General features: G+C 48.8%; 10 protein-coding genes across 10 annotated transcripts; 7 read left to right on the forward strand and 3 right to left on the reverse strand.

Moving 5' to 3' along the window:
• Positions 1–217: 217 nt before the first annotated feature.
• PFLUO_LOCUS1148 (uncharacterized protein) lies at positions 218–1,647 on the forward strand (the record flags this gene model as incomplete). Its single annotated transcript, XM_073778159.1, has 6 exons — positions 218–362; positions 436–931; positions 1,006–1,115; positions 1,175–1,322; positions 1,382–1,461; positions 1,520–1,647. 6 exons carry the CDS (start codon positions 218–220, stop codon positions 1,645–1,647), a joined length of 1,107 nt encoding a protein of 368 aa, XP_073635241.1.
• Positions 1,648–2,183: 536 nt separating this feature from the next.
• Positions 2,184–4,417, forward strand: PFLUO_LOCUS1149 (polynucleotide adenylyltransferase; the record flags this gene model as incomplete). The annotated part of the gene is made up of 7 exons (XM_073778160.1): positions 2,184–2,332; positions 2,393–2,541; positions 2,604–2,978; positions 3,033–3,244; positions 3,308–4,032; positions 4,087–4,204; positions 4,346–4,417. 7 exons carry the CDS (start codon positions 2,184–2,186, stop codon positions 4,415–4,417), a joined length of 1,800 nt encoding a protein of 599 aa, XP_073635242.1.
• A 1,382-nt stretch (positions 4,418–5,799) lies between these two features.
• PFLUO_LOCUS1150 (uncharacterized protein) lies at positions 5,800–6,705 on the forward strand (the record flags this gene model as incomplete). Its single annotated transcript, XM_073778161.1, has 1 exon — positions 5,800–6,705. One exon carries the CDS (start codon positions 5,800–5,802, stop codon positions 6,703–6,705), a length of 906 nt encoding a protein of 301 aa, XP_073635243.1.
• Positions 6,706–9,976: 3,271 nt separating this feature from the next.
• PFLUO_LOCUS1151 (uncharacterized protein) lies at positions 9,977–10,424 on the forward strand (the record flags this gene model as incomplete). The annotated part of the gene is made up of 3 exons (XM_073778162.1): positions 9,977–10,158; positions 10,218–10,245; positions 10,299–10,424. 3 exons carry the CDS (start codon positions 9,977–9,979, stop codon positions 10,422–10,424), a joined length of 336 nt encoding a protein of 111 aa, XP_073635244.1.
• A 968-nt stretch (positions 10,425–11,392) lies between these two features.
• Positions 11,393–12,433, forward strand: PFLUO_LOCUS1152 (mitochondrial phosphate carrier protein; the record flags this gene model as incomplete). Its single annotated transcript, XM_073778163.1, has 3 exons — positions 11,393–11,505; positions 11,572–11,991; positions 12,049–12,433. 3 exons carry the CDS (start codon positions 11,393–11,395, stop codon positions 12,431–12,433), a joined length of 918 nt encoding a protein of 305 aa, XP_073635245.1.
• A 182-nt stretch (positions 12,434–12,615) lies between these two features.
• PFLUO_LOCUS1153 (uncharacterized protein) lies at positions 12,616–13,821 on the reverse strand (the record flags this gene model as incomplete). The annotated part of the gene is made up of 1 exon (XM_073778164.1): positions 12,616–13,821. One exon carries the CDS (start codon positions 13,819–13,821, stop codon positions 12,616–12,618), a length of 1,206 nt encoding a protein of 401 aa, XP_073635246.1.
• A 322-nt stretch (positions 13,822–14,143) lies between these two features.
• On the reverse strand, positions 14,144–15,342 carry PFLUO_LOCUS1154 (uncharacterized protein; the record flags this gene model as incomplete). Its single annotated transcript, XM_073778165.1, has 4 exons — positions 14,144–14,258; positions 14,309–14,592; positions 14,786–14,833; positions 14,887–15,342. 4 exons carry the CDS (start codon positions 15,340–15,342, stop codon positions 14,144–14,146), a joined length of 903 nt encoding a protein of 300 aa, XP_073635247.1.
• A 3,225-nt stretch (positions 15,343–18,567) lies between these two features.
• On the forward strand, positions 18,568–19,188 carry PFLUO_LOCUS1155 (uncharacterized protein; the record flags this gene model as incomplete). The annotated part of the gene is made up of 1 exon (XM_073778166.1): positions 18,568–19,188. One exon carries the CDS (start codon positions 18,568–18,570, stop codon positions 19,186–19,188), a length of 621 nt encoding a protein of 206 aa, XP_073635248.1.
• Positions 19,189–20,802: 1,614 nt separating this feature from the next.
• PFLUO_LOCUS1156 (uncharacterized protein) lies at positions 20,803–21,651 on the forward strand (the record flags this gene model as incomplete). The annotated part of the gene is made up of 2 exons (XM_073778168.1): positions 20,803–21,450; positions 21,610–21,651. The coding sequence occupies 2 exons, from the start codon at positions 20,803–20,805 to the stop codon at positions 21,649–21,651; spliced, it is 690 nt and encodes a 229-aa protein (XP_073635249.1).
• Positions 21,652–22,904: 1,253 nt separating this feature from the next.
• Positions 22,905–23,735, reverse strand: PFLUO_LOCUS1157 (uncharacterized protein; the record flags this gene model as incomplete). The annotated part of the gene is made up of 3 exons (XM_073778169.1): positions 22,905–23,206; positions 23,265–23,512; positions 23,572–23,735. The coding sequence occupies 3 exons, from the start codon at positions 23,733–23,735 to the stop codon at positions 22,905–22,907; spliced, it is 714 nt and encodes a 237-aa protein (XP_073635250.1).
• Between the last annotated feature and the right edge of the window lie 1,511 nt (positions 23,736–25,246).

Genomic DNA, 25,246 nt, shown 5'->3' on the forward strand with positions numbered 1-25,246 from the left:
AAACTCCTAATAACTATACCAAGCACATCGAAAATACCATAAGCAGCACGATAAGATTCTATGACAAACTGATTGCTACCGTGCCCGACTCAAGCCGTCCATCGTGCGGAGAGTCGGGCGGGGTCATTGTTATCTCCAACTATAAAGCAGGGCTGACGGCCATCAGACAAACAAGCCCGCATACTATTCTGCCTAGCTTCCATTCAAATCATTGATAATGTCGCAACCAGAATACGAGACCTACAAACTTGGTGACTGGGAACTCCAGAGCGGAGAGAAGATCCCCAATGCGCATATCGCGTACAAGACCTTTGGAGACCCCACGTCGCCGGCGATCGTCTATCCGACTTGGTTCTCTGGATGTAAGCATCTCGCTTTCTCTTTTACTTCCTAGTTATTAGAACCCTAAGAAACCTTGGACTCACTTTGCTATAGTGATATCCGACAATATCTGGCTAATCGGCAACGACAAAACCCTCAACCCTCAGAATTTCTACATCATCATCCCCGCTCTCTTCGGAAACAGCCAGTCATCGTCGCCATCGAACCAGGCCAGCCCAGGCCCATTCCCCCGGTGCTCGGTATACGACAATGTGCGCGCCCAGCACGAACTCGTCACCAAGCACCTGGGCATCTCGCATTTATTCGCCGTTGTCGGCTGGTCCATGGGCGCAGGACAGAGCTTCCAGTGGGCAACGCAGTATCCGGAGTTCATGGATTTCGTCGTTCCGTTCTGTGGCTCTGCGAAGACATCGCTGCATAACCAGGTCTTTTTGGAGGGGGTTAAGAGTGCCTTGTTTGCAGCGAAGAAGATTCGTTCGGCTGGGTCTGGGGCTTTGGGTGTTAGAAATACTTCGGCGGAGGCGCATACGTGGTCAGAGGAGGAGCGTGAGGTTGGGCTTAAGGCTCTGGGGAGAGTTTATGCTGGATGGTATGTGATGTCCGCTCTTGATATTTCTTGTTTTCTGACTGGCAGTGGCTGACTGACACATTGTGAATGAATAGGGGACTCAGCCAGGCATTTTATAGACACAAGCTCTATGAAACCGCGCTGGGATACAAAGATCTCGAGGACTTTATGCTGAACTTCTGGGAGAAGTGGGCGTGCTCCAAGGGTACTTACTTACCGATGCATAATACTATTAGAAAACAAAAAGCTAACATGCAATGACAGATCCCGAGAACCTATTGACAATGACGCAGACCTGGCAGAATGCCGACGTGTCGAAGCAGGAGCCGTACAACGGAGACTTTGAAAAGGCCATGGCGTCCATTAAAGCCAAGACGCTCGTCATGCCGGCGGAGACCGACCTGTACTTCCCGTAAGTTCCCTTTGTTTTTCTCAGCAATGGAATGCTAATTGTGGTGGCGTGGCTCTTAGACCCGAGGACTCGGAGTATGAAGTTGCTTGTATGCAGCCGGGGATTGGCAAGCTGGAGGTTTTCCCTTCTATCTGGGGCCGTGAGTATACCACTTTTTCCGAACATAGGACAAGGATAATGGCTGATTGAAGCACCAGACTGGGCTGGAGGTCCTGGAGATAGCAAGGAGGATGTGAAATGGCTGGACAAGAAGATGGATGATTTTTTTGCGCAGAAGAGCATGTTGGATAAGCTGGCGGACAAGATTGATGAGGTACTGGGCTGATCCTTTATCATCGATGCAGGTAGCACAGGATGTCTTGGGTTTTGTCAGTTGATGTTTATGCTTCAAACGTGGAGATGAATCAACTCGCTTCACAATCATGTGGCTTTCTGTAGTTTTGCTGCCGTATTTAGCTGCCTCCTTCGCCAATCCTCTATCTATCCCCGTTCCCTTTCAGACTGTTTTCTAGTCCGACTAATTTCGTTGAGGTCGTTGCTTGAGATGAAATCACTCAGTGCCATGAGCATCATGTGATTCCATTAGTCAGCACCCAGACACTGGCCGATCAACCTTTGAGACTGCGCGGCGCTTGTCTTGCTTTGCCGCGCATCTCCTTCCCTCGCTTTGTCTCCTTCCATTCTTGTCTTCGTCCCGTCCTCGTCCTCGTTTTTCTTTCTTTTGTATTCCCATTTGATTCACTCCCGACACGTCTGGTTTTTGTCATCGGCGCATCACTTTCACCTCGACCCTTCCCACCGATATCTAATCCCTGTCCTCGCCTCGACAGGCGTGCGACGCCCATCACCAAAGCGAACACAATGGCAGCACCACCCACACGTCAGTGGGGAGTCACTCCTCCGATCTCAACCGCTCTTCCGACCCAAGATGAGCTTGTCGCGAACGATAATCTGATCGCTGAGCTCAAGGCACAGAACAATTTCGAAGCTCCGTCCGAGACTGAGCGAAGGTGGGCGATCAACCAGCCCAAACAAACGTAGGGGTTGTGTTGCTAATAGTGTCATTCCAGAAAACAAATGCTGCAGTTGCTGCAACGCGTCGCCGTGGAATTTGTCAAAGTGGTCAGTCGCAAGAAGGGACTCTCTCCTGCCGCGGTGGAAGCAGCAGGAGGGAAGATCTTCTCTTTCGGAAGTTACCGACTCGGTGTCTATGGGCCAGGTGAGCTCTCTTTGGGCAGAAGATGATGCTTTCGACTGTACTAACCACTGTTTGTGCGACAGGATCGGATATTGATACCCTGGTGGTTGGACCAAAGCATGTCCTGATCGACGACTTCTTTTCCGATTTCCCCCCTGTGCTCGAAAGAATGGCTCCCGCCGGTGCGATTGAGAAGATGACGCCAGTTCCGGATGCCTTTGTTCCCATCATCAAACTCGAGTTGTCGGGGATCAGTATTGATTTGATTTTTGGTCGTTTGCTTGTCCCCTGTGTGCCAATGAACCTGGACCTCAAGAACAATGACTATCTCCGAGGACTGACTGAAGCTGAGGTTCGCTCGCTCAACGGCACTCGTGTCACTGACGAGATTCTGGAGCTCGTTCCTCAGCAAAAGACGTTCCGCCTCGCCCTTCGCGCAATCAAGCTCTGGGCTCAGCGTAAGAATACAGCGAATGCTTCGTTGAGATTGTGGTACTAATTCGTTCATACAGGCAGGGCTATCTACGCGAACATCGTGGGCTTCCCTGGAGGTGTCGCATGGGCAATGCTGGTGGCCCGAGTTTGCCAGCTATACCCCCAGGCGACTGGGTCGGTGATTGTGGGCAAGTTCTTCCGGATCATGAACAAGTGGGCTTGGCCTCAGCCTGTATTACTGAAGCCGATCGAGGAGGGCCCACTCCAGATCAAAGTGTGGAATCCGCAGGTAAGACAACACCACCTTTAATATCACTTTGGTTGCCTAAATTGACCGGATCCTTCCAAACAGCTCTACCATCATGATAAATTCCACCTCATGCCGATCATCACCCCTGCTTATCCCTCCATGTGCGCCACGCACAATATCTCGATGTCAACAAAAGCGGTCCTCCTTCGCGAACTTCAGCGTGGAGGTGACCTTGTAGACAAGATCTTCATGAAGCAAAGCTCCTGGAACGATCTATTTACACGCCACACATTCTTCACACACGATTATAAGTACTACCTCAGTATCACTGCTTCCAGCAGGACCAAGGAATCCGAGGGGGTCTGGTCTGGTCTCGTCGAGTCCAAGCTGCGGCATCTTGTCGGAGCTCTGGACCGGAAAGCAACCATTGCGGTGGCACATCCTTTCCCCAAGGGCTTTGAGAGAATACACACCATCTCCAATGAGCAAGAGATGGACGCCGTCAAGAATGGATCGACCAAGTTCCAAGCTACTGGTACGAAGACCGAAACGACTGATGAGACCAAGGACCCAGCCCATGAGGCTGCAGCACAGAATGGAGTGGAAAACGCAGATGTCGCGCAACCCGCAGAAAAGAAAGCCGAAGAAGACAGCCAGACCGTGTACACCACCACCTATTACATTGGCCTGGAGTTGAAGCCGCTGGAGCCAGGTGCCTCCCGATCTTTGGATATCTCCACTGATGCCCAAATCTTCAAGTCAACATGCACATCTTGGGCTGGATACCAACCCGGCATCAATGAACTGGCCATCAGCCATGTTCGCAGGTATTTTGTTTACGATCCTTGTGTTTGAACTTCCCATCATCTGACCCTTTGCAGTTTCGACCTACCCGACGATGTCTTCCAACCCGGAGAAACTCGACCACCCCGACCCAAGAAGAAGATGATCAAGAAGACCGAGGCGGCCGGCCAGAAACGCAGCATCAGCGAATTAGACGTAAGTCCACAGAAGCGACGAAAATTGAGCCTGACTCGGCCAAATTTCCATACTGGAACCCGCAATTCCACCTCCCGCGAGACAAATTCCAAGGTATCAATAGCTGGGAATGACTAATACCGAGTTTTTTTCTCCCCCCAGAATGCTTCCCAAGGAGCCGCCAAGCGCCAGGTCACGTCGAGCGCTATGTCTAGCACCCCAACTCCGGCTTGAATGCCCTCTTGCGTCGTCCGCACCCCATTCATCCCGTCGGGGCTTGTCCCCATCTATATCCTGCTATCCGTGCTCTGTCGCTGATACAGTAACATGACCATCTCCGCCGAATATCCCGGTCCAAAAAAAAAGAAGAAAAAACCTCTAACCCTCGCCAGCATGGCAAGCCGCCATTCCCCATAATGAATCTCCCACCTCGCTCAAGTAGCACAAGGTCGGTTTCTTTTCTCTTCCATCCTTCTCATCTGTTGCTGGCCTAGCAAGCAAAAGAACAGTGTCTGTATTCCCTGCAGTCTATTCGGACTTCGCTCTCTCTCTCACCTCGCACACACTCGAGGAGTTGGATTTGTTTCTTTATCGTGCTCCGCAGCAGTAGTATTCCCGGTACCGACGCCGCAGGTGGTGCTTTGTCGCCACTGTACATATCACGCTGGCGTCTTGCAGGTGTTCTGGTGGTTTTTTTAGTCCAGCTAGGTTAGCAGAATCGAAGTGTTTGTCCCGTACGCGTATTTTTTTTTTATCCTTATCTTCGTTAGCGTATGTAATATGGCTTCTTTCTATGTTCTATTCTTCCTACAAATGAGGTACATATTGGGAGCATGACACCGTTTTGAAATGCAGTTGCGGGCAAGCCCCTCCTCAATCTAGAGATCTTCTGACAACAAAACTGACGTATATAAATAGAAGGTGCCTGTCAGGGGCTTGTCCAGATGTGCACAACCGACTATGGGAAAAGACAACTATGATGAAGCTCTCTATTAAGTGCTCTGCTTCGTCATGCTTGAAAATACTATATATAGTAGCGCACGAGATTTCTTAGGGCCGCACAACCCCAACAGTGACTCAAAAACTAGCACCATATCTTAAATTTAACCGCTGTGATAAGTATATTGGTACAAAAATATCACATTGGAGATTTGCGCGAGCGCGTAGACCTATAATAAGAATTTGGGCAGTTGTCTTTCATTCACCAGCGACGGGAATATGCACCACATGCGCGACGAATGGGGCAGTGTTGTTAGACGCCTCCACTAAACTGATCTGAGACGGGAGTGTTCCAGACGGGCCCTCCCGAGGCCCAGGCGGACCTCGGAGCCACCCAATCTCTGCCCTGAACCAATTATTATTTGTTTGGCGAGGACAGCTCTGCAGCTTCACTGGCTAGAATCCTGCCGCTAGCTTAAGCCCCCCTGCACTGTGCGGCGGTTCTTCACGTCTTAAGTAATATTAAATGCCAAGGCCCCTTTTGTTCACCCTGAAGGCGGAGAGCGACAGCCACCGCGCACGACGACTACTCCCTTTCCAACACATACACCCTTCCCCTGGCTATATCTCACGTCCTTTTGTTTCGCGCACTGTTTGAGACAACTCGCGTCCGCACCATGACAGTCTCCGAGTCAGAGCCCCTGATTAGGCACCACAAGCTGTTGCAGTCCTACTACGCCTCCTTGGAATCAAGGGTTGGCTACCGTTTTATCTTAGGCGGAACTCGACATTTTGGGTACTATGATACTGGTACCTGGTGGCCTTTCCCTATTGGGAGTGCGCTCCGGAAGATGGAAGATCGCCTTTTTGAAACGCTGAACCTGCCACCGGGGTCCACTGTGCTTGATGCTGGCTGCGGCTACGGCCACGTTGCAATGCGAATGGCCCAAGGAGGCCTCAAAGTTAGGGCTATTGACCTTGTCGACCGACATATCGCCCATGCTCGGAGTAACGTCGCTGCGGCGGGGCTCGAAAAAACCATTACTGTTCAAAAAGCGGATTTTCATCATCTCGATGATTTTCGGTCCGAGTCTTTAGATGGCGTCTACGCAATGGAAACTACAGTACATGCAACAGACGCGAGAAAAGTGCTGAACGAGTACTTTCGTCTACTAAAACCCGGCGGTTCTATTGCCCTATTCGAATATGAGCATTCCGTCCCTCCAGACGCGCCAGAGGAGATGGTCAAGATGTTCGGACAAGTCAACAAGTATGCTGCAATGCCCGCAAACATCGAATTCGAGGAAGGAACTTTCCCAGGACTCCTCGAGGAAATTGGTTTTCAAGACGTCGAGGTTTCCGACTTGTCAGAAAATGTGAAGCCGATGTTGCGCCTCTTCTTCGTCCTTGCGTACATCCCGTATCTGATAATCAGATGCTTCGGACTTGAGGCACGTTTCATCAACTGTGTTGCTGCGATCGTCGCATATCGGTATTTCAGCTTCCATCGCTACGCCGCGGTTCGTGCTTCCAAGCCCACTTCCGGAAACACGAGCCCTGTTGAGCCCAAGAAGATTCAATAGAGGATGTCTTTCATTCTCCCCTCTTCCATGCGCAGCATCTACACGAAAATCCTAACAACGAGTTACGCAACCATGGGAAATCAACATACGTGGCAACTGATGCCATTAATGAATTTTACGTTGAGATTAAGCTATATTGGCTCTGATCTGGTTATATATCATAGGCAAACAATTAGGGCTGAGGTAGAGCAGTACAAAATGAACACCAATAACAAAATCAAACGTATTGATTCAATGAAATGCCGAGAATTGTTCAAAAATGTGGCAATATCCCGGACCAGTTCATAGTCAGATAGGCACTCGCTGGAAGCGAACGCAGTTGAATAACGTCCTCGAGAAATATGAATGCTCGTGCGTGACAATAAACAACGCCGAGCACATATATCGGCAATATCGCTTTCAAAGGAACAGCGAGTTCCGGATCTCGATCCCACGAGTTGTTTCGTGTAAATTCCCCGATCACTTTCGCCAAGCGCTTGAATCTGTTCCAGAGTGGATGGCCCGCTGCAGGCACCAGTGCCTGGCTAACGACCTTGGGAGGTGTTCTCGCATCAATATACGGACGTAGGTGGTTCGGGTAAAATGAAAAGGCAAAATGTCCAATAGCCCAGAATACGAAGGCGCAAAGTAAGATAGATGTGGACGAGACACGCCACAAGATCTTCTCGGCAGTAGTTGGAAAGCTGTAATTCCAGCCGGCCACAAATATGGATGCATAAATAACAGTCAGCAGATAGAAAAGAGCAGAGCCAACGGTTGAAGGTTTGGAAACGATCGTATTTTGAAATCGATCAACAGGCTGCTTCGGTAATATGACCATAATGCGCAGCTTCCGAAGTATATTAACCCAATTAGACCAGTACAGAGACCATGACCATTCGTTCCTAGACACAAAGTCCAAGGGTGTGTAACGATATGGTCTTTTGGCTTGATCTCCTGCATCTCTCAAAATTTCGTCTAGAGTAACATTCGATACGATGATTTCTGGCGTTTGGACGTCGGCGGGCTTTTGGTACCAACAAACCGTAGTTGAGACGCTGCAGACAATAAAGGCAGCGGCGGTGAGCTCGCCAGTGCATATTTCGAGGTTTTGTGAGGCACGTCCGCAGATGTTGATGATAAACCACAGTGTTTGTAATAATGTGAGGAGCCGCAGCATACTGTCGACCTTGTTCTTATCCGCGATCCTTTTCTTATCAAGATCGGGAGTGTCCACATATTCGTTCGTTATGAGATAGTGAAGTTGTTTTGCGTTGATTGGAAAAGCGACAAAATCGTCCGTTTGCAAGTGAAAACCGCCCATGTCGGCATAGAATGCGTGTGTCATTGTCCATCCTTCAATTCCTAGTGCCTTGAAATCCTTCACGGATTGATGTGCGGATTCCCACTGGGAAAGAGCGATCTGAAAGATAAACTCAGGTCCCAAGAGAGCCAAGGCAGTCAGATAGATTTTTCGTCGAAAGATTTTGCCTCGTGAGTCGGTTGGGGCTGGCACATTCAGACAGAGGCTCGACCACGAACAGAGGAACATGGTGAAGCAGCAGTCCCATATAATGTCAGAAGTTCCTCTTGTATTTGGGCCACTTTGCCATCCTTCCTGTCTTTCTTTGTGTGATTCAGTATTATTCGTCGAGAGTATAGGAACGGAGGTTCTGTTGCTATCTGTCGCCGTGGCAGGTAGTGAAAAAGCGTGGTCAATGAGTAGAAGAGTTGAAAATACTAATATGGAAGCACTCAGGCTCATCGTGGATTTATTGTTATGCGGAGGATAAATGCGCTATAGAAAAAGCTGAATCTGTGCTTTTTAGCGTCCATTGCGAGCGTATTTAACCCACCATTGAACGTGCATAGTTTACCAGGGTTGTTCAGCGCTAGCATCCCATGTAGACTCTTGCAAATCTATATCTGTAAATAGTTTAGTCGGGAAAACTAGCTCGCGATGATGTTGGCCAAGCCAAAAGTACTGGTGTGGATACTCGCATCTCAGCGCATCCTGGTTGCTTCAGGAGAGAATCAGTCATCGGCGGCGAATGCCATGTTTTACAGATCTTGGACCGCCCTTGCCTCGCTTCTCTAACTGTTAAAAGGGTCAGAGGAACATCATCCTATCCTAGAAATGTAGTAAGTTGTGGAATTCATCCATGAACCAATATTTGAACCAGATATACACCTTCCATATCAGAGCCTGAGGCCTCCGAGTTGAGTCTTGAATCAGAAACTTAACAAGCACTTTATGATTTCATATCGAGTTCATGTAATTTGACGTAAAGACTCGTAAAGGCGCCTGGCCTGGGGAGGTTGTACCCGTAAAAATAGCCCCAGGAATAATTGGATGAGGCAAAAGGGATGAAATTAATTTAATATGCAGTAAGCATACTTCCAGACTACTTTAGGTAGCAGTTTTTTTTTTGTGTCGATCGGGGGCATTCATCCTTGTCGCATGAATGTATGTACACGCGCGCTGAGCGCTGAGCCAATCAGGCAATGTGCAAATGGTCCAACCGCTCGCCCCATTGTAAGAGGCTACTGCATCAACCCCTACATAAAATTAGCTTGATAGAACGTACCAATCAATGAATCCTGCTTACCGCACTGATGGGGCTACGTAACTAACTAAAAATGAGGCTTCACCCACACTGTACATATCACCCGATCGATCGTCGACGGCCCTTTGACTTAATCTCGGTATTTCCACAAATCAGAGCGCCCCATCGGCAGGATCCGGGTTATGCGAGGCACTTACCTACAGTACTATGGATGGATGGATATAAGTCAGGTACTTCGCTAGGAGGGCTTCGGTTTTGACTAGCGAAACAGCTGTAGCTTTCAGTCGATGCTTCTTAAGGACCGACTATTGTTACTTGCCGCTGATGCCCCCTACTTCTGCTTGTTTACCACGACCTAGGTCTTTATCGATCTGAAGACAGCTACTTGCGTCTGGCAGAGGTTCACGATATCACCAGCGCAGTATTCCACGACTCCATTCAATAAACTATCGCGATAGCACTTGCATCTGAGCTGGTTATCTTGCCATCCCATCGTGGAAGAAGCTGAATGCCTGCACAAAATCTAACTAGCGCAGCCAAGATTTGTTCTGCCGACCGCGGGCTGCAACCAATAGGGTTGTGGAATCTTGCTTCGCTGCGTTTCTTACCGGAATTAGGCGTCCAGCGGATATAGACGATGTGTACATAAGACGATGAGACCCCGCCATTCAGTTCCAGATCTACTAGCCCCATCTCCTCGAAGGCTACGATCACAATTCTTCAGTATGGGATCGGAACCCGGATTCAGTCTCCATGTCACCATCTACATTGATCCTCAGAACGTTACCAAGTTCTTTGAGCATTTCAAACCGGTCTATGACGCCGTAGTTGCGGAGCCGGAATGTCGCTTCTTCGAGGTGTACCAGTCTCCCGATGATCCGGGGACCCTGCACTGGGTTGAAGACTGGTATGGTGATCAGCTCTGACATCCTAGAAGGAATCAAGATAATCTAACATCCTGTCAAGGGTCGCATCCACTGAGTGGTTCATGACTGTCTGTTGACTTTACCGTTTGATCTAGGCAGGTATACTGACCTCGATATACAGACCCAGATTACCAAGGATTACTACAAAGACTACCTGGCAGCCACAGAACCCATGTTTGTGAAGCCTCGAGAGTTTAAGATATTAACTCGTCTTGGAGCACCATATTATACTGCCAAGAAGGAATGAACTATGAGTTTTAGCTAGTAAATAATTCTAGACTGTGTAGTCATATTCACCCGGGTAGCCAGCCTCACCACGCTTCGTATATGAATCAGTTTCCATCACTATTGGTTGCCTTACTGAGAATAAAACCTACAGTACCGATCAAGAAATAGGCATAAGCGGATACGGCTCAGGCCCACCTTCTCGGAAGATAAAACATAGTCCCCTTGTTATTATTTCTGGGCAACATGGGACGATTCTTCGAGTGGCCAAGCGGCTTTGCATATACTGGCCCATTTTAGAATGCAGGCAATCAGCTATTATTATCACTGCGCATTTTACGACAGCAAATTATTGACTATTTGTTTCCTACGCTTTGATTTCATGCTACAACATGCGAGATCCACCCTACCATTCTTGCTCCATCGCCGCTCTCGTCCATCGTGACGTATTCTTGGGTTATACAGATCACATGATATTTCTACTTAGATAATCAATCCTATTACATAAGTTGTGGTGTCCCTAACAAAAGCTGTGGTGTCCCTATCAATTCCCTTATTATGTTGTACGAAAGAAAATAAAGTTGTCGGAATGGGCGGTTCATGCAATGATATGCTTCACAATAGGTTTGTGATATTTTCCGGACTCGAGCGAGGCGAATTCATGGTTTTCATGATCCGAGAACTGTACTTGACACCGTGTCCATAACCCTAAGACGGCTTGGACTTCTTCAAAACCAGCCAGCTGTAGCGCCGTTGTCCAGATAGAACAATAATTGTCTACAGAGAACAATGATAGATGAAGCGTAGGAAAATACCAATTGCAAGAACTGTCCTGGTTGACCGGGCAGCCGGACTTAGCGGGCCGAGCTAGTCCCGGATTGGCCCGCGAAAACTTTTCGGAACCGCCATCCCTTCAACCGCTTTCCCTCCTTTCTTTCCACCCCCAATTTGAATTCTCTTCCCTCTTTTCATCTCCATCCCCACTCCACCATGGCCTCTATTCAAGAGAAACCGCTTGATGGACTTTCTTTGTACTCCCGCTTCGCATTTGCCGGTGCGGTGTGTTGCAGTATAACTCATGGAGCTGTCACTCCTCTTGATGTGTAAGTCGAAATGGTCCAAAATGCGGCGTGGTGGATGGTTGTGGCTAACGGCGCATCTTTTTCCAGCGTCAAGACCCGTACCCAGCTGGACCCGGCCACCTACAACCGTGGCATGATCGGTGGCTTCAAGCAGGTCATCCAGAACGAGGGTGCTGGCGCTCTCCTGACTGGTTTCGGTCCCACCGCCGCCGGTTACTTCCTCCAGGGTGCCTTCAAGTTCGGTGGCTATGAGTTCTTCAAGCAGCAGTCCATTAACTACCTGGGCTACGAGACCGCTGCCAACAACCGCACTGTTGTCTACCTTGCGTCCTCGGCCTGCGCCGAGTTCATGGCTGACATCGCCCTCTGCCCTCTCGAGGCCACCCGTATCCGTCTGGTGTCTCAGCCCACCTTTGCCAGCGGTCTTCTGAGCGGCTTCACCAAGATCGCGTCCCAGGAGGGCATTGGTGCTTTCTACTCTGGATTCGGACCCATTCTGTTCAAGCAGTAAGTGCGCCTGAGCTGTGGTGTAATGATACGCGTTGGCTAACCCTAAAAACCTAGGGTCCCCTACACCATGGCCAAGTTTGTCGTCTTCGAGAAGGTCTCCGAGATGGTCTACCGCTCGGTTGACAAGAACAACCTCTCTGATGGCCAGAAGACCGGTATCAACCTGGGCTCTGGTCTCGTCGCCGGTCTCGCCGCCGCCATCGTCTCGCAGCCCGCCGACACCATGCTCTCCAAGATCAACAAGACCCAGGGTCTTCCCGGTGAGGGCACCGTCTCCCGCCTGATCAAGATCGCTAAGGAGCTTGGCCTCCGTGGCTCGTACTCCGGCATTGGTGTCCGTCTCTTCATGGTTGGCTCCCTTACTGCCGGTCAATTCGCCATCTACGGTGACATCAAGCGTGTTCTTGGTGCCACTGGCGGTGTTGAGATTGGAAAATAAGTGAACTCGAGTGTTTTTGGCACTGGAGGATAATAGAGACTACCCCTAGATTTCGTTTGTTTCTGCCCCCAATTTGTCCATCCCCTAAATACGATGTACAATACTTTTGTCTCATTCTCTTCAACGAAGCTCGTTTGGTTCTATTTTGTGTATTATGTTTCTCTGTTCCATTTCCGCTCATTCTACATGGTAATATCTCGCAGAGAAAACCCGCCAACCCCAAGGCCGTCCTCTGCCTCCACGACAAACCAATGATAGCCAGTGTAATAAGCATATCCCTCGACTTTGACTCGCACACTTGGCCCCAATTCAGCCTCAACAGACCCAACAAACCCAGCAAGACCCTGATAGGCACGTGTAACCAACGAATTATATATCCTTTTCTCACCCACAGGTAAAAGTCCTTTGGCATGTGCAAGGGCAACGCGAGCAGCGACACAGCCACCGGTAGGAGACCGGTCAATCTGCTGATTGGCAAAGAAGCAAAGGCCCGTTTCTTCACTATCGGCAATCTTCTGTGCGCGCGACGCCGCCGACCCCTCAGACGCTCGCGCATGGCCCAGTCCTGTATCGGTAATCATAACGCTGTACAAAAATCCTTGCTCGCCTGTCTCAATGTTTTGGGTGAGATATTTAAGGCTTGGGTCGGTGTTGATAACCTCCTTGAGTAGCCTTGTGGCATGATCCATCCTCTGAAGATCGATCTCAGCCAATCCCTTGGGAAACCCCAGTTCCTCGCCTCTGATCAGGCAATAATAAGCGCCGCCGTAGGAGAAATCAGCCGTGACTGAAGTGCGGCCCTGCAGTTCGGGCCATCGATGTTTCTCTGGCAGTGGGATCTTCAAGCAGGTCGCTGTCGGAAAAGACGGCACCGAAATAAAAGATACCGGACGAGCCGGGTCTGATTTTCCGGTGGGTAATGTAGGGACTATGACTTCAACCAGTCCACAGGGTACATGGAGATTGAGCCGCGTAGTCCCCGTGGTGGCATCGTACTTCAATTGCCTGCGACGCGGAAAGACAGCCTCATCCACGTCAACTAGGAATCGGCCAAGCGCAATCGTCGCATGTCCGCACATAGTCGAGAAACCTTCGTTATGCATAAACAATACCCCCATATCCGCCTTGCCCTCAGCCACCAGTTCCGTGTCGGGTCGCAAAATGGCGCCGTACATGTCGTAGTGGCCGCGGGGCTCGAGCATCAGCAAGCAACGGAACTCATCTGATTTCACTTTCGCCTGTGCACGCTGCTCAAGTAGTGTACCACTTAGTTCGGGGAAACCATCCCAGATGATTCGTGTTGGTTCGCCCGCTGTGTGCATCTCCACACAAGTGATGGGTCGGGTTAGGCCTCCAAGTTGGAAGGGCGGTAGACGTGAGGGGTCCATACTTCCGAAGTTCGTGGGTGATAAAGACCGGGGGTGGTTATCCTTAGGGTAGGCTACAATAATATGAGGGCAGGTGGTCATATATGTATTCACAGGCTCGGCTAGGCTCGGTCTATCCCGAGAAAGTGGAGCACTTGATGCTGTTTGTTGCTTCTCCAAGTGGGATGGAAGTTGCGGAAAGGGCGTATTGGCCCTGAAGTCAAAGAAGGGTTCCGATATCATAAAAACTCATACAATTTCTAAATAAATTCATTTTCAATAAGCTGCTGCATCATGTCACTAATTTAGTCTGTTCATTTTATGCCAAAGATCAACGCAGACACTACAGATGTCTAATAATCAGGTCGACTTCTGCGTCTGCCGCCTCAAGTATATGCTCCGGCGAATATTGAGGTTTCCAGCCAATCTCATGACCATGTTGTGCCTCGAGCGTACATCTAGATAGTATTAGCATAAGATTACTGACAGGTGATGTCGAAGTACTTACTCTCCACCCAATAAGAGGGGTACCATTTCCTGAGGGCATCCCAGTGCCTCGCCCATCCGCTGCAAGGCCGCATGATCTGCCACTTCCACCGACTCAGTGTCAACTATATGACGCTTTGCCAGTCCTTTCGCCATGGCGCCGTAGATATCATTCCATGCCATTCTGCCACTGGCGGCGAGGTAATATCCGCTGCGGCCGTGGCCGATATCTTTCCCAGACAGAATGCTTCGCAATATTTCCAGATAAAGAGTGCTGTTGTCGATGACATGGCAGACGGGCCATTTCTAAAAGCAAATTAGCGCTAGAAATGCAGCAGGAAGTACAATGGGCGCATACCAGATTGTTGGCGTGGGGACTGTACACGCGCCCCGTCTTTTTGGCTGCTCTCACGATTTCCACGGTTTGAATAGAAATTGGATTTCCAAATCCCTCACCTTGTCCATATACAATGCACGGAATGAAAATGTAGCTCCGAACTCCATGTGCCTCGGCTAACTCGATGACAGTGTTGTTTGCATCAAGACCCTAATGCTAGTCAGTGTGTGCAATAATTGCATTTCCATTGGAGTACTTCTTACCTTCCCTACAATTGGATAGAGAGGCTTGGAGCTCTTCTGGATTTCATAGAGCCCAGGATCATTGTCGTAAACAGGGCGATCAGTCGGATGCCCAGTATGACTGCTGAACAGCTTCGCACCTGATGTATGCAAAAAATGGACCTCCTGCCCAGTTTGTTTCTTAACTTCAGCAAGAGCCTTGATAATGTAGACCTGTGAATCTCCCGACAGAGCATCGACCAGGAAGTAGACGATAGTTATTTTGTGGTCGATGATTGCAGCTGTCGTGCTGGCTTCATCTTTGACGTCGAATGTTAGAGCCTCGGCACCGTACTGTTTTACAGACTCGGCCTGCTCCTTTGTTCGAACAAGGGCGTAGAGACTTTGATATGCTGAAAGATTGGCACTACTCCAGCGTGCGAGGAGGGTCCCTCCTAGGTACCCTGAAGCGCCAGTAATAAGAATATTATGCGACATTAGGACGGACCTCGAGGATGAAGCGAATGAAATTTTGAAATTCAGGAAGCGGATTGCATGCCAGGACCCTTTACTCAAAGAGACAAATGGAACGACGGACACGATTTAGCAGGTCTCAGGTTACTAACATTTGTATTATAAATCAAGCGTGGAGCTGATAAGCACTGTTGTTCTGAAGGCGTGACAGGTTCCCATGAGCAACAAACTGCTGGCTCTCGAAATTGGGACAGCAAATCTTCAATTGATTGACCGCAGCTGACGCTATGTGATCTACTAAAACTAAGCGCGACTTGCGATGCATTTAGGCGTACCACAGCTATGCGACTGCATCGCAGTTTTGAGCATCTTCCAACCCAGTATCTTTATCTGGGATAGACCTACTGTGTGGTATTTATAGGAAAAAAGATTTCAAATTCTAGTAGCTACTGAAAACAAGCGGATAAAGAGAAACTCTATTTAGTCGATGTCGTTGGTACAGTTCTGCCTGTGGGCCTGAAATTCATGCCTCAGGCAAAAACGAAAAAGCTGTCATAATATTATGGCCTGATAGAGAATTTGTTGTCATTGTCACTATACTCTGCAGTTCGCAGAAACCAAAAGCAGACAGATCTTTGTACTCTAGACTATTCCAGATCCCTGCCCTCGATCCCTGTGGGCGTGGGCGGGCCTGACCAGCGATCGGCCAGATGTCCGAACCCGTCAATTTGGCACATTCCTGCTATTTCGAGGGTTGAACCGCGACGAAAAGATGTTTTCGTACCATCGTTCAGGCCTTTTCTAGCAGGCGATAGTGCGGGACAATGCTCAATAGCATGAAATGAGACAGACACATTCTTGCTTTCAATTGCACAGAGTGGAGTCGGCTTCGGCTTCCAGCTCCGATAAAAAATGAGTCAATCCCGCGGCGCACGCCAACACTAACCCCAATGACTTGTCTCTGCCCACCAAAGGCAAAGGATTTCAGGGCGACTTGCATGATTTCATGCTGAGCCTTGCCACCACAACAATATGTTATTGGGCCTATAATCAAGCTAGACATCTCATAGTTAGATCATAATGACAGACACGCCTACTGATCGGCTTGGTCTAGACAACCAGAAGTGAAAACATCCCTGTCTGCATGAACGATACCCCTCATCTCGTGTTATGGCCCGTGATGCATGCGGTTGAGACATCCGCATCGGAATCCGCGTCGAAATCCATGTTTCCGGCCTTCTACCGAGATCCGTGACATGTCAAGGACTGTGGCAATCGCCGCTGGGGCAGAGAGCAGATTTTTATATGAAGTCATTGCAGGCTGCGGGTAAGAATAATTATAGCATATGCAATTGCCACTTGAATTTTTTCAGCAGGCTTATAGCACATGTTTACATAGTATTATGGGCATGTTTGGGGCTTGTAAAGAGCCGTCCTAGCCGAGTAGGCTCTCAGATCATCACCACTGACTGCCCAATTGGAATGAAATAGTCCAGACTTTTTCGCTGCGTTGTCCGGAATAGTACCGCGCTTAAACTCTTTTGTCAGGAGTAGGGCGTAGAAAACAGAAAATGCCATGCGCAAGTGGAGACCCAACCCACACTCCCGCCGGCTTTTATTCGTCACCGCTCAAATCTTTGACTGTGACCTGGGTGGCCTACAGTCAGAGTTTCTTCCTGAAATTCTCCATTCTTTTTTTTGCGGAGCTTTATTAATACCCCCCATCCCACCTGGCTAATGTAATACCTGCTAATTCGATGGGTCTGGGTCTCTCAAAGTCGTCAACATGTCGGACCATTTTTCCATGGAAGAGAACCTGCAGAAGGTCATGTCAACCTCAGGTAGTTTGCCCTTTACACTTATTTCAAGCATTGCTTAGCTAAAAGTGCACTACAGAGGACATAGAAGTGTCTCCCACTGAGGCACGTCATGATCTAGAATCTCAAGCGTCCCGAGGGTCGCAATTTTCGGAAGATTCTCATGAATCTCACGAGTCTCAGGAATCAGAGATTGCGCATGAGCCTATCCAGCAGCGGTATGAAAAGCCATCATATTCACGGTTTCGACGTGTGGCTTCGAAGACAATTGTTTCTTTTGGTCCCCATGACCCAGGGAATCCTGTAAACTGGAAAAGGGTATGATATAAACTGGAAGGGCGTGGTGCTGCACATGCCGTAAAAGCCTTTAATCTGTTTTGGTTGCATACTGACACTATGTGCAGGGGAAAAAGGCGCTAGTTCTCATGGCTGGCGTTATGCAAGTCATGAACAGCACGATCGGCTCTTCCATTTGCAGCAATGCTATCCCCCAAATCGGCGAAACCTTTAACGTCCACAACGAGCAGCTTCTGGTCCTACCCATCTCTGTCTTTCTTATCGGCTACATCGTTGGTCCCTTGATCTGGGGACCAAGTTCTGAATATTTCGGCCGGAAACGCCCACTTCTCATCGCCTTCTGTGGCTTCATTATTTTCACACTCGCGTGCGCGCTATCAAACTCATATTCCTCACTCCTAGTTTTTCGACTGTTCAATGGAATGATGGCTTCTGCGCCAATTGCTGCTACCGGCGGGCTTTTCGCTGATGTTCATGATGATCCGACTCAACGCGGCCGTCTTATGGCATATTACATGGCTGTGAGTACCTTTTCGTTCCTGCTGATCGGATTTCTTTTCTGACGCCTGGAAGTGTACAACCTTTGGACCGATTATGGGACCTTGGATCTCTGGATTCGTCGCTGTTGTTAGCTGGCGGTGGTGCTTTTGGATCGGGCTTATATGCGCGGGTGTCACATTGCCGCTGGTGATATCCATGCCCGAGACCTATGCCCCTGTAATCTTAAAGCGCCGGGCAAAGAAGCTTCGCAAAGAAACCGGCAATTCAAACCTTTGGTCGCCACTGGATATGGATAGCCGCAACATCAAACAGATGTTTATCATCACAATCTCACGACCCTTTCGAATGCTCTTTTACGAGTCGATTGTTTCTTTGACTTCCTTGTACCTGGCGCTGGCGTACGCTATTTTTTATCTCTATTTTGAGGCATATCCGATTATCTTCCAAGGTGAGTTTCTTTTTTTCCATTCGTCGTTTCCGGTGCTAATGTGAACGACACAGGCATTTACGGGATGAGTCCTGGTATATCCGGTCTATGTTTCTTGCCAAGTAAGTATATCACTCAACACCCCCCGGACATTGGATCGCTTGCTAATATCATCAAATAGTTGGGGTTGGTGCGATTTTCGCCTGCATGGTGTTCATTTGGTATGACGGCTACCTCGCCCGAGCGAAAGCCCGTGGCGCCCCCTGGGCCTACATCGAGGAGTACAGACGACTGCCCTTGGCCTGTGTCGGGGGCCCGTTATATGTCATTTCCCTTTTCTGGGTTGGATGGACAGCATCGCCCAACATTCATTGGGTCGTCCCTTTTCTCTCTGGTATCCCATTCGGAATGGGGTATCTATTGATTTTCATGGCGATGCTCAACTACCTCACCGATGCCTACGTGACCCTGTCCGCCAGCGCTCAATCGGCTGCCAGCTGTACACGAAGCATATTTGGTGCAATACTGCCGCTCGCGACTAAGCCCATGTTCAATCGCCTCGGCGTGCATTGGGCATGCAGTCTGATTGCATTTTTGAGTCTTGTAGTGTCTATTATCCCATTTGCATTCATCCGTTTTGGCGATCGAATCAGAGCCAACAGCAAGTTCTGTCAGGAACTGAAACGGATCAGAGAGGAAGAACGTCTCGAGCTCGAACGAGAGGAAAGTCTACAGGGCGACACCAACAATTTGGAGAAAGCCCCCTCAATCCACAGCCTTACGAAAGTGGACACGGCTCGCACGGACAAAGCCTCGATCATCTTCTAAGCTCGCTTCAGAATCCATGTCAACGTCCTCTCAAGGCCGAGTGATCATTCCACTGATCATTCCACTCGATTTCTGTCTCGGTACGGAACATTAGGGCTGGCTCTGACCAATACAGGGGCACAGCTTCACGACTTTTTCGGATTAATTTGTTCTTCAAAAGTTCTCTGTTTTGATTGCATCCTTTTTCATGCGGCATTAATGACCTGATTGCATTTTCCCTTTCTAATTATTTTATGCATACAGGGCCGGGCTCGAACACGGATTTCTAGCGGGAAATAAATCCGCTATGCATAGGTGCCTGTCTGTTCTTTCGATCCTTTTTTTATTGTCTCTCCATCATTCTAGGCGTTTTACAGACATTGCTAAACCAAACAACGGTCATATTAGAGCCCTTGCATATCGGGAGACTCACTTAGAGTTCAACAGTTCCTATAATTAATGAAAGAATCATTTCTTACAGTAATGCAATCTACCTAGCATACTATATACAAATTCCAAATTAGACAGAAGTCTTTACTGGTCACTTCATCATGGTTCTTCGAACAAGGCAGATCCTTGTCGCAGTTGATCCCGAAATAGTGATTGATCGACACCGGACTTTGCAGACTATTTTTCCCTCTTCCCATTTTTGAGCGCTCGGGCCTTGATCTTTTGCTTGACTGTTGTAGACTATTGATTTCACCAACGGCCCAGCCATTCATTTGAACCGTAGATAAACATGAAACTTCCAGAACTGCTGCTTTTATTTTCCATTCTACAAGATTACAGGAACCCTAGAATACGACATCTGGGTTGGAGGTCACTTCTCGATCATGGATCTATCCAAACCCAATCAGTCGTTAGAAATAGGGTTACGTCAGGGAAGCCGAGCACCAACGCTCCAGACTCCGGCGCTAGGGGCCGGTCAAAAAAGAATATTCTGTACGCCAAAAGCACCTTGACAGGACTATCGACGGTATGATTGCATCATCGCTTCAAGGTCAGCCCCGATCTCGTGGTACATAGCCGCCAAACCATCGATCGATCGGTCTGCGCCAGCTTGGCTCAATTGTGAGCTCGCAATTTAGATCGCCTCAATTGTTGACATTCTCCCTGCGCTTGTGTCTTTCCCCACTGTCTAGCAATACATGTTTCCATACATCGAGGAACTCTGCGAGGAGTTCGAGCCAACTCTCGTAGATTATCAATTGATCAATCACTCTGGGGTGCGCCCAAGCCCGTCAGCCGCAGTAGTTATTAAAGGGCCACAACCTCTTATCTCCGTTTCGTAGTGTTTACTCTTTTTTTTTCTTTTTTTTTTCTCCCTGTACACTTCTTACCTGGCTTTTTTTGCCAGCCTCATCATGGCTGCCGCGTATCTCCACACCGGATATGCTAACTTCGACACGGAGTCTCTGCGTTCATTTACATCTACTTTCCCTGATGATTGCCATGACTGGGCTAGTGAGTCTGGACAACAACCACGGTGGGTCATCAATTTAGAGCTTTCAAGGTTCGAAGTAAAATAGAAAAAGCTAATGGAATACGAATAGCAACGATCGGCTCCTCAGTGACTTCCCTCTACCTCCCGGTCGTCCAAATGACATTGACTCCACCATGGCCTCACCGTCTTCAATGGCTTTGCCTATGTCTGAAGAGCCTCCAGTTCTCTCACCGAGCCGAGCAAGTGGGCTTGATGCTATTACCGCAGAATCAGTGCATCTGACTCCTAACCCTTCCGTCAAGAATACGCAGCGCAACTTTGTTGTCAGCAGCGCCAGAGAGCTGCCTCTTCTCCAGCAGCCCAATCCCTTTGATGGGTCTGAGGAATTTAATCCTGTCACCGAAAATGAGGAGGGCGCTTCCTATGATCTCATTGCACCTTACGGGGGCGGCGATGCTCCTCTCCACAAGCTCGAGCGTATCGCGGACGTGATGTTTTCTTCGAATCATATGTTGAAAATCCTGAACAATCCGCGCTACCTAGCGGCATTTCGCGAGTTTCTGCTGGAGGAACGCCCACGCTCCATGGCTACTCTAACATACTATCTCAATGCCAACAAGGCCCTTAAAGCAATTGAGTATGCGAATGCGCTCGTTCGCCTATCCGTTGATGTTCCCCCAAAGGAAGTTCAGGTCGGTGAGGGCATCGTAGGAGTAACATCGAACAAGCTCTTGGAGCAGCGTGTCTTGGACGGACTGAATGCATTGACCGCGGAGGAATTGCCTGCTTTCGTCACCTCAAAATGCATCACCATTACGAGCAGAATAGTCGAAGAGCGAGTAAGGGGAACTCTACCGATGAAATTTCAGGGGACTTCGGATGCTTTAGCCGAAGTCTTTTGCTTGACAGATCCATCAAGGCCAGATAATCCTATTATATTTGCGTCCGAAGGTATGCATTTTTCATGCTGATTTATGGGATATTGCTAACAATACCAGAATTTCATCGAACAACCCAATATGGCATGGACTACGTTCTAGGTCGCAATTGTCGCTTCCTCCAAGGCCCGCAGACTAACAAGAACAGTGTTCGCCGGATTAGAGAGGCAATTCAAGCAGGCTGGCACCATTCAGAGTTATTTCTCAACTAGTAAGCCTTCTTGAAAAATCTGCGGACAGATCAACTGCTAATCAATTTATAGCCGTCGTGATGGTTCCCCTTTTATGAATCTTCTTCAATGCGCACCCTTATGCGATAGCCAAGGCAAAGTTCGGTATTTTATTGGTGCTCAAATTGATGTGTCAGGGCTGGCAATGGAAGGTGGACAGATGGATTCATTGCTTGATCTTCAATCAAAATATCGCGACCCAGAGGAGAACATTGCAGGACGAGAAGAAGAGGAACCAAAATTCAAGGACGAGTTTCAAGGATTGAGCGAGCTATTGAGCCCTCGTGAGCTCGCTACAGTACAGGACAATGGCGGCGATTTATTCCATCCTCTCATAAATAGCCGAACTAACGCGCGCAATCAGCGCAAGTGGATGCGACCAGGATCGTCGATGGACAGCGACCCAGAGGCCATGCGTACGCGTCATTTCAAGTCGCCGTTGTCACGCGGCTCATTGACTGGCGCTTATGAGAATGTAAGATTCATTTTCCCGTCTTCTGATGTTGATTTTGGCTAAAAGGAGATTTAGTATCTCCTCGTCCGACCTTATCCTTCTCTCCGCATTCTCTTCACATCGCCTTCGCTCCGGATACCAGGCATGTTACAATCTTCTTTTCTGTCTCGCATTGGCAGCTCGAAAGATGTGAAAGAAGAGCTTGTCCAAGCTATGATGAGCGGCCGGAGCGTGACCGCTTGCATCAAATGGGCCACCCGATACAATGCCGAGGGTCGCAATCGATGGATTCACTGTACACCTCTATTTGCTAGCAATGGACAAGTGGGTGTGTGGATGGTGGTTGTGGTTGATGATGATAAGGAGCAGGTTATCAATTGTAGAGGGAGTTAGGGTTGAACACTGATAGATTTTGCGTGTATTTATATCCGTTCCTAGTATACTATACAAAGCCACGATCTCAACTTTTCATCAGGACAAACACAATGTTCGTTTGGCTCTCAACTTCTACGCTCAATATTCTTCGACAGCTGTCCTTTGAACTGCAGATAGCTCTCTTGGGGACAAACGGTCTAACATTTTTCATCGCTATGTCCAAAGTTTTATTTAATACACATTTAGTAACTACCCACCAGGTCCCATGATTAAATGGTGGCTTCTGGGATCCGTTGTCATTCCCTCTTCAAACCAACCTTACCAACCTTGCGTAGTCCCCAGGCGCCAACGCCACATGCAGCCATCATCAATCCGAAACAAGTCCAGAATACAGCGCGGTAGCCCAACATGAGCGCTTCGGGTGAGCTTTTGTTTTCATATGAAGAACCCTGTGTCACACCAGCAGAGATGATGGCGAAGATAGTGAGCCCAATGGAGGTTCCAAACTGAGCAACAACGTTGAAGACCGCTCCAGCCAGGCCCTGGGTTTTGGGCGTGAAGGCGTCCGTAATGATTAGATTTGCCACGGTAAAGATCACTATTTTAACAGTCCATTAGCAATAATAGCATGCCGAAACAAGACAAAAGATACTCACCGTCTGCCGAGAGGGGTCCCAGAAGCACAGCCCAAAAGGCACAATACCACCACGACCACTCGGGGTCAATTATGGCCATTAGAAGTGGTGATCCTGCACTGAGAACCGAGCTGACTACCACTAGGTAATTCGCATGAAGACGATGCACCAGTAAACCAGTTCCAAGATTGAGGATGATGCCGATTATAATGTTGGGGAGGAATCGAAGGGCCGCTTGAATGGCAGGCAGATCTTGAACTTCTTGGAAGCTGCTCTGCTTGTTAGCAGAAGAACTCTTCTGTAGCACACCGAATGAGACAAAACTCACAATAGACTGAGAATCGTCTCCATGCCGTTCAGCACAGCCCACGAGAATAGAACCATGACGCAAATCGAGCTGAATGCGGTGTTTTGCCAAAGCGAATTCGGGATTAAAGCCGGCTTCCCAATCTTTTCGCGCCAGTTCATCCAGCCTAGAAATGCAGGGATCATAACTGCTGCCACACAGAGGAGAACAATGTTTTCAGGTTTGTGAATATTCGATGGGCTGTCGGTGATGGCGCTGTGTGGAGGGTTTTATCAACTTATGTATACCGACGAGATGCAGAGATATACTTACGAAAACACATAAGAGATTATTCCCAAGGAAGAACTGGACAGGAAGACTCCTATCCAATCAATCTCGCGGCGCAGTCTTCCAAACGTGAACGGCTCTCTATCAGAATCTTTCGGCAATTTGAAAAAATTCACCACGGCCAAAGCTATGGTGACGCCGGCACAGAGGTAGTATCCAAATCTCCAGTTGAGAGAAGTTCCTTGGAAAAGTCCACCAAAAACCAGTCCTACCGAGAAACCAAAGGGCTGCCCCAGCCCGAGGCAGGCAAATCCGATATTTCGCCGTTTACCCACTGGCATAGAGTCGGTCAAGATACTAAATGCCGTAGGCAGACACATAGAGGTTGCAATGCCTTGGAATGTGCGGAACAGAATCAACTGTATGCCGGTTTGGGCTACACCGCAAGCCAGAATGAAGGCTCCCAGCAAAAAACAGCCAATTAGGTTGATCACTCGGTTACCCATGAAATCGGCTAACGATCCGGCGAGAAGAAGGCAGCATCCATTTGCAAGTCTATCACTGTTAGCGCACTTCAAGCCCTGAGTTCCAGTGTGCAAAGCTCACGAGTAGACAGATGCCGGCCTGGAAAGTAGGCATTGACTATGGTCAGATCATCTTCTTCAATCAATCTTTTGTTTAGAGTTCGGCAATAGCTTACCATAAAAGTAGATTCTCCGACAGCCCCAAATCTGTTGCAATCAAAGGCAGCCCAATGGTCAGCAACCCCGTGCTCATGCTGCCCACGAACGTGATACCCGTCAAGGTCGTAATCAGGATGACCGCACGGGTCCGGGAAAAATTTGTGCGCTGGTCTTCACTGACATTCTCAGTAGAACCATATTCACAAGATAGCGAGCTTTGGGATCGGGGCCCCCGACGAGAGTCATGGAGTAGCTGGGACTGATCAAGAAGATGCGGTGAGTCATGGAACCCCGGGGGTGACGCCTCCGTTTGGGTGAGAACCGCTGTTTGAGACATCGTGCTCAGACAGGTTGACGTCAAGTCAGTCCACTAACAGCAAAAACACGTAGAATATCAGAAGGAATTGAGTTACGGAGATCTGTGGCTGGGGTCTTAAAAAAGTTCGGTTTCCCCAGCTGTTAGTCATGGCTAGGTGTGGGGTGCCCAGGAAGTGGATCGATGGTAGAGTTCATCGTATTCAACTGCGTTTTGAGACGGTGAATCCTTATCTCTTTGTTACCCTCACTTCCTATTTCTGATTCGAACGATTGGAGCGAAAGGCGGGGCCCTGTTGCTATTGAGATAATACTGTTGTGCGGACAACGTAGTACGAGTGCACCCCAGTGGAAGCCTAAGTTAGAGATGAGGTAGAGATGAGCGGGGTAGTTAAAAAGTCCCAACCCCCCGCTCCCGCCAAACTTTCCTT

This window comes from Penicillium psychrofluorescens (assembly GCF_964197705.1).
Source record: "Penicillium psychrofluorescens genome assembly, chromosome: 1".
NCBI lineage: Eukaryota > Fungi > Ascomycota > Eurotiomycetes > Eurotiales > Aspergillaceae > Penicillium > Penicillium psychrofluorescens.